The following is an 8058-nucleotide window of genomic DNA, read 5'->3' on the forward strand; positions in this document are numbered from 1 at the left end:
TATTCTAGTTGTCTCATATGAATCGAATATAACAAAAGTTAGTCCGACTCTGTTTTTTTTTAATTTTTCAATTTTCAAAATGAATAATATGAATTGAGATGATCTAGAATAAGGTATGATTCTCTTAAGCACGTGATCGTACGTTCCGACAAATACCAAAATTTTGGGTAAAATCGGAATACTAAACTAATTTTTTGTAAATCCGATATCGATTTTGGCAATAGATTTAATTTAATAAGCTTTTTTTTATATGTAAATAAGCTTGATTTGTTGATATCACATCATATTTTTCGAAAAATATTGGGGTTTGGAACTGAAATTGAATATAAATATTAATAGCAGTGCTTGGATTATCAATTTTTATACCGGAATTTTGTTTATATTGGATTTGATTGGTCAAATATTTTATTCCGACATAACCAAGTTCTACTGTACTTATCGAACTTATTTCCGTTTATTTGGCGAATCAAACTAACGAAATCCATTTCAGCAAGCACCTCCCACCGAAACCACACCCCTGGGCTTCTCCCTCAAGGTTTTATCTTCTTCAAAATCTTTCCGTACACTCTCCGCTACCTCATCGTCTGTAAGAATTTTCCATCCCACAATCGCCATAGCTTTAGCCGTCACAATAGTAATATCATGAGCTTCTTTGGTAGCGGCGGCTTGTGTGAATTGAGGAGTGTGGTTAAATGCTGTATCGGAGATACCATACCAACCATGGAAGCCGGGACATTCGTATGTGACATTACCTGAAATAGCGAGATTGGTTAAAAGAGAATCTTTATTTTAAGAGAGATTTGAAACGTACCCATATCTGTTGAGCCAGGCGCATTATCAATGTGTTTAAAATCACATGTAACTGGGTATTTGAGACTTTCCATCGCCTGGGCGTACTGGTAGCAGATTGGCTTATTGGGTCGTGTATCCGCGTATGTATTGATCCTGAGCAAGGTCAATACATAATTTGAATGGAAAAGCGGGGAATGTCAACATACTCTTCAAACTCGACGGTACAGCCTGTTGCAATAGCAGCTCCCTCGAAACATTTGATGGCTCGGGCTTTGAGCTCATCGGCTTCTTTAAGGGTAGCACTTCGGATATAATAAACTAATCCTGCACTAGCCGTGATGATATTTGGTCTGGTACCACCAGATTCAATCACTCCCTGGTATAGGTCAGGATATATATGGCTGAGGAAAATACTTATTATGCTTACATTGATCCTTTCATATGGTTTGATCTGTTGTCGCAATACACTTATAGCATTGTAAGCAAGAACAACAGCATCAAGCGCATTGATACCCTCCCAAGGTGCCATAGCCGCATGAGAGGGCTTGCCCGTGTAATGAATCTTAAACTTGTGGTTTGCCAACGTGGTACTATAAGCGGAGCCAACGAGGCCATGACTAGGGTCTCTGATGGATGGATGAACCATCATACAAGCATCAACATCTTTGTACGCTCCAGCGTCGATGAGCTTCAACTTTCCTCCGCCTCCTTCTTCGGCTGGTGTTCCCAAAAGTCTGACTCGGCCAGGAATATTCTTCTCTTTGATTGCTGCCGCGAGACCAAGAAATGATGCAATTGAAGCAGTAGCAATGAGATTGTGGCCACATGCGTGTCCGATATCGGGCAAAGCATCATATTCCGCGTTGTACACTACAAGACGACCCCCACTACCATACTCAGCTGAGAAAGCTGTTGGTACACCATACGCTCCAGTCGTGACAGAGTAACCTAGCTCTTTTAACATGGACGTAATATTGTCGTGTGCCTTTATTTCATTGAATCCAAGCTCTGGATTTTCGTGGATCTAAACCTGTGAGATACGGTGCAATTGTATATGGATAGAAGGCTGCTGCTACCTTTTGATTGATTGCTTTCAATTTCTCATCGTACTGACCGATGGCCTGATCGAAAAGGGTTGCATAATCCATTTTTGATAGTAGTTTTATTTCGTTACTTGGTGGACTGCTTGATTGTTGAATAGATGCGCAGATGGGAAACAAGGGAAAAGCAAATGGTAGCTTAGTAATAAAGTAATGCAAAGTCAATCGGTAATGAGCTCACGAGGAATGAAGGGATATCTATAAAAGGCAAACAACTTTTTGAAAATGCAACGGTTTTAGTATCGATAGATGTAACCAAGCGAAATGAGTCCCACGGTTCGTTGAATATCATGCTTTCATTCAGACATCAATGCCGCGGGGTAAATTCAAAATTGGCGAGCTCCAATTCTGATTGGTTAGTCGAGACGACCAGCCGCATTTGACCCACTTGACAGGTCTGATTTAATAGCAACCAATCATTCCAGCCTTATTCTCAACCTCACTTCATCAGCTCAACTCAGCCCGCAGTCATCATGGCCTTGATTTTGTCTCGTGAAGGTCCTAGATCTGTGCATAAATGTTCACACAGATGGGCAACGTTGGAAAGAGACTTCCAACAATTGTTCGAGCACTTGGATTAGACTTGGACCCCACCTAAAACTCTGAGCCAACTTGGATCGCAGACTCTACCATGTCACAACCTAGAAAAGGCCTCAGGTCAAGATCAGGTAGGTGTCTTCTATAGTTCAAAGTTTTGATCTAATCAAGTGTAGGATGTATGACTTGTAGACGTGCCAGAGTGAGGTGTGACGAAAAACATCCGATATGTGAAAGGTGCAATCGTCTAGAGTTAGATTGTTCATACCAGCCATTTGTTTCTCGGAAGGAAAGGGAGCGACGGCATCGAGAAGCGAGAGAAAGGACAATCCCAATTCAGATTATCCCAAATGTCGTTGCGTCCATACCACATCCAACACCGGCAGATGTCAACGAATTTCTCCATGCAGTTGAAGATGAAGTATTTCCTGACATGTGGAATATGCATGAATGGACGACCAGTATGGGACATGGATTTGTCTTACCCGAAGGTTCCTTTAATCTCGAGAAATTTGACGGACTCGCGCCAGGAAACAAGGACACTTACACTACCAGCCCTTCATCGCCATTTCAACCTTTAAGAGCTCTTGACCTTGTGGGTCGAGATAACGTTGTGTTTCAAGATGACTATTATGCTCAAGGATGCGTCACACTTCATTTCCCAAATTTACGTCATCCGAGTCCCTTGAAACTCTCACCATCAGAGAAACGGGCTGTTGAACACTACGAGAAGACGTTATCATTGAAGTTTACCACCAAAAACCCCACCTGGTCAACCCAGCAAATTTATATTTGTCTCGGTGCGCAAGATCCTCTGATTATGCACTTGCTGCTTGCGATATCCTTTCGTGACTTGTTCTTCAAAGATAAAGATAATGAACTTCACGACCTTGCTCAGAAGCACTTTCGAGCTGGAATTGGTCGTTTACTGACAGCTATCTCCGAGGAAGAATTACCACATCACTTGAGCATCATGGCAGCTTTCTGGTTCTTATATATGCTTGGATCAAGTCAAATTCATGCGGGCATCGGTACAATGATGCTCTTGAGCAGAGTTGTACGCGATTATGTTCAGAAGCATGTAACGGGTCTTCTAGATCTAGATCCACTCAATAAGCGGCACGCAAATGCTCCATTACCTTTTCACCTTCGTGATCAATCGTTAATAGCCCGAGTTACAGTTTGGATGTTTTATGCCGATGTTGGATTTTGCTTTTGCTACCGTGGTGGGGATCTTGCAAGATACCTTTGCACCGACACAAAGAATATATCCAAAATCGTCGACATGGGCCGTGCTGTTCTAGCTCTGAACTTTAACCAAGACTACCCACCAGATCAGGCAGCTGACGATACCCAGAATCTTGAAGTGCTAGATCTTTTATGGAAGTCGGCAATAATGTGTCAGCTCGTGAATGATCTTGACCAAAATATCCCTTCAGATGAGATAGAACAACAATTTTGTGAACTCGAACAAACTTACAGCTATATATTTAAACTCGCTGCAATAGATATGGAAACTCGTCCAAGATTCCTGATCAATGCCGATTGGATCCTCAGTTACTTCTACGCTATACGTATCTACCACTTTCGATATACTACGCAGAACGGAGATCGCAACGCAAGACCAAAGGTGATCAAACGAGCTCTCAAGTCACTCTTAGACATTGCTCAAAGAATCTTTGCACAAGGTGACGAGGAACATTACGAAAGACTCCATTGGCCCTTGTTCATGGCAGGGATCGAAACCACAGATACTATACATCGAGAATGGATCCTGGAAAAATTCTCATCTGGAAAGTTCAAGACTGTTTTGGAAAAGGTGTCAAAGATTCAGCATCTTAGTGGAACAAGGGTTCATATGTCTTTGGTTCGCGAGATGTGCTCTAAAGAAGGAGATGCTCCACGTGTTACTTTCCTTGGCTTTTGATACATCTAATCTTGGGTTTCATTTCCACTTTGCTTCATTTGATATCCGTTCTCGCTTGGAGAATTCTTGAAACTTTCTAGCGTGGTGTTGGGAGTGCATTGTTTTCACTGAGTAAAATTTCAAGAATTTTCTTAAGATGTTCCTATTGGCAAGTGAGTAAACTCATTGTCTTCCACAACTCTTACTTGCTATCGGTTCGATCTGTTTGGTATATGATACTATGTGAAGTCATGGTTAGCAATACAAGACGGAGTATTTAAGGCTTCTATTGGTACAATGAGTTCTCTAGTGTCATGGTTCAAATTTTATTCAGTCATTGATTTTTTCCCTGTGATAATCGACATGCTTTGCCCGCGTTGCGCATAATCAAATCATATATCACCATGATTTTCTTGCTCTCCTTGTTTCAAACAGATTCAAACACCCATCTTTCTAATCTCCTGATACTGCTTCTATGGTATAATTTGATTCGAAGAAAGCTTTGTGGGAATATGGTAGCCTTGTTTGTCTCATAGAATGTATTGCGGCTTCATGAATTTCCTCCAACGTCATTTTATCGTTTGATGCTTTCAAAAAAACAAGGAACTCCGGCAAATTTATGTAGTCATCTTGTGCGTTCCAATGTTCCCAAAGCCATATACTGATAATTTCCAAACCAATTCAGCATCTTTCATGATTGACATTTTTCTGTCGATCAAGATTTTGATGTGGGCGTGGCCTACACACAAAGTACTCTTTTCCTTTAAACCGCTTGAGAGACATGAATAACCCTAAAATTTTCTCGGTCTCTCTTGCGCGGGCTCCGTCACGACCGATAAACTTACCAGCAACGTTCTGGTTCGTGATTTGTAATAGATGCTGATAATAAGAATTCTGCGAAACATTCACAGACCGGTTTGCAACTACTGCATCTCCTGGAATTGAATCGAACTTCATTCGGCCAGCCACAAGTATGAATTCACCAGCGGCGCTATGAAGTTGCCCCAAATCCAACTGTCGTCCTGCACCGAGTTCGTGTATGAAATCTATCAAGGTTTGAAAATAATATTGATGCATTGATTTCTCAAACCATACACCGAAAATTTCGAGAGCCAATTGGCTCTGTACATGTCTTCCTTTTCTCCAACTGTTTAGTTCACATACAATATAGTCCTTGAATTGTATATAAACAATATTCAAAGAAACTTTAAGAATATTGAATGAATTTTTTTTTATATAAAAAGGTCTTTTTAATAATATAATTATTATAGTCTGTAATATCAATATCAATTAATAATAGATAATAAGATTTAATTGAATAATTCAATTTATTTAATGTAAGTATTATTGGTTCAGTAATTTCCTCCGATTATATTAAATGTTCCAATGGCTCTGACTGTTTCGACGAGTTTGGTGAAATTGATATCGATATTGATGGCTCTGTATATGTCTTCCTTTTCTCTAATTGTTTAGTTTATATATAATATAGTTCTTGAATTATATATAAACAATATCTAAAGGAACTCTAAAGGCACTGAGCGATTTCTTTCTTTTATATAAAAAGGCTCTCTTGATAATATAATTGCTATAGCTTATAATATCAATACCAACTAATGATAGATAATAAGATCTAATTGAATAACCCAATCCATTTAATATAAATATTATCAGTTCAGTAATTTCCTTCGATTATATTGAATATCCCAATAGCTCTGACTGTTTCGACAAGTTTGGTGAAATTGACATCGATACTGAACGATCAACTTCTGATTGCTCTACAGCCAGGTGTTTCAATCCGTTTGATGAAATTGAAAACGGTTCGGCAACTCCTCCCAACCCAGTTGAATGTTCCAACGAGTCGAATGCGGTTGATAATCGTGCCGATCTACCCCCATCTGATTGTTCTACAGTTGAATATTCCAATCTTTTTGATGAATTGGACATTAGCTGATCCATATTTGCTTCTGCTTTGATCGAATGGCCTAAAATATCCGACGAAAATGACGTTGCATCGCCAATTATTAGTTTTTCTTGCCTGCTTGGTGAGTTGTTGGCTTCAAATGGGGACTTTTCTCTTGAGTGTCCTGCTCCGTTTGATGAGATTGATACCGCTTGATAAAAGCCCAGTTTTTTCCGGTTGCTCAGCTTTTCTTTGGGTTCAAATGAAGAAGTCCCTTTTGATTGTCTTTTTCCCGAATCAATTGCAAGTGACTGACGAAAAGCTAGAATTTGACTGCGATTCGACGCATATTTTTTTAGCAACATTTAATGTTTCCACCACAAAGGGAAAGAAACCCTCAGTATGAACCGGCATAGAGCATACGGTATTGCCAAAGTCTTTTCCACGGGGGGTTTTATCTGCTGAATCGCGAGCCATTCGTCTCTTGCCTTCACCGTGTAATGTACAACCACGATCCCGACCAGCTACATGCATCAGCCTTTTGAACACTTGTGAAAAAGGATTGTGACATACCAGAGATATTCCATATACTTGATATCATCAATTTGAATCTTCGAGCCTCTGAAAAATTGCTGCAATGTTTTGACTTTGAACCACCATCATGCGATGGCTTGTTGACGCGGTCAAAAGCTTTGCGAAATAATCCGTCTCGATTCAGAGCCGATGCTTTCATACCCCATCGTGATTCGACTATTTGATTTATTAATTCTTCCCAATAATCATGATCAATATAAGATAATGAATCGTCATCTATATTCCATCTTGTAAGACGGTATTCAGCAAACTCGCTGGAATCTGCCATTCTTATAATCAATACACCAAAGAAATAAGCTGAGAAATAAAAGCAAGACAACGACGAAGAACAGGAGTAGGAAGAGATGAACAAAAGATAAACATCTAATCCTCCCTAGGAAGGAGGGAAAGCGGAAAAGTCAAGAAGGAAGGAAGCAACAGGTACCTCAAAGCTGTAGCGCAAAGACAGACAGACAAACTCTGGAACGTTGAACTTATCGATCATCATAAATAAATAAATAAATAAATAAAAGCCTCTTAATCGACCACTTGATAAACTCGTTGATAGTATAGACGGCAAGAGCTAGTCCAGTATAAAAATTAGTGTCTTGAGGGAGATATCATTTCTTTCTGAGACGATATATATTTGGTGGTACCAAATACCCTTGAATATTGGAATAGAAGCTCACAAGCCTTTGATGGGCTCAGCATAATCACTTGGAGTTGAAAAATTCATGGCAGTGCTCAGGAGTAGCTATCCCAATAATGCCAAGGCTTGTAAAGTTACTCTCCTTAATCCAATGGTCATTGCCTCTGCATACCGCGGCTGCTCGACCGAAGTTTTTTTTACAACTTTCATGTATTCCGATTTATCACATCTAGTTAATATTCTGAAATTAAGGCTTCCCCTTTATAAATTGTCAGACAGTGATAAAGGTTTCTGTTTGTGCTAAGCTAGCTTGAACAACTTCCTCGCAATCCACACAAGATCACATCGCTTCGTAAAGTTTTTATTTCTTCATAATAGTAGTTTTTGTAATTCATTCTCATATAATCCTTCTTAAGTCTATTATTTATCATCTAACATGTAATATCGTCGCATCATATCATGGATATCATAACAAAAATCAAACAAGCACACGCTATTCCTACATCCACCCAATATCGTACAAACAGATGAGCACCAAGCGCCCAAAATTTCCCAACTCTCATGGACTGCGATTAGCAGCCACAATTCCGAAGGAAACCAC

At 39.7% G+C, this 8058-nt stretch overlaps 3 protein-coding genes across 3 annotated transcripts; 1 reads left to right on the forward strand and 2 right to left on the reverse strand.

The window, feature by feature from the left end:
* Positions 1–486: 486 nt before the first annotated feature.
* EAE97_004720 (uncharacterized protein) lies at positions 487–1940 on the reverse strand (the record flags this gene model as incomplete). Its single annotated transcript, XM_038875232.1, has 5 exons — positions 487–752; positions 812–945; positions 999–1168; positions 1220–1816; positions 1869–1940. 5 exons carry the CDS (start codon positions 1938–1940, stop codon positions 487–489), a joined length of 1239 nt encoding a protein of 412 aa, XP_038733589.1.
* A 413-nt stretch (positions 1941–2353) lies between these two features.
* Positions 2354–4758, forward strand: EAE97_004721 (uncharacterized protein). The gene is made up of 2 exons (XM_038875233.1): positions 2354–2560; positions 2606–4758. The coding sequence occupies exons 1-2, from the start codon at positions 2524–2526 to the stop codon at positions 4354–4356; spliced, it is 1788 nt and encodes a 595-aa protein (XP_038733590.1). The 5' UTR covers positions 2354–2523; the 3' UTR covers positions 4357–4758.
* Positions 4759–6024: 1266 nt separating this feature from the next.
* On the reverse strand, positions 6025–7097 carry EAE97_004722 (uncharacterized protein; the record flags this gene model as incomplete). Its single annotated transcript, XM_038875234.1, has 3 exons — positions 6025–6546; positions 6599–6759; positions 6809–7097. 3 exons carry the CDS (start codon positions 7095–7097, stop codon positions 6025–6027), a joined length of 972 nt encoding a protein of 323 aa, XP_038733591.1.
* Positions 7098–8058: the final 961 nt, after the last annotated feature.

This window comes from Botrytis byssoidea (assembly GCF_014898295.1).
Source record: "Botrytis byssoidea strain MUCL 94 chromosome Unknown BBYS_008, whole genome shotgun sequence".
Lineage (NCBI taxonomy): Eukaryota > Fungi > Ascomycota > Leotiomycetes > Helotiales > Sclerotiniaceae > Botrytis > Botrytis byssoidea.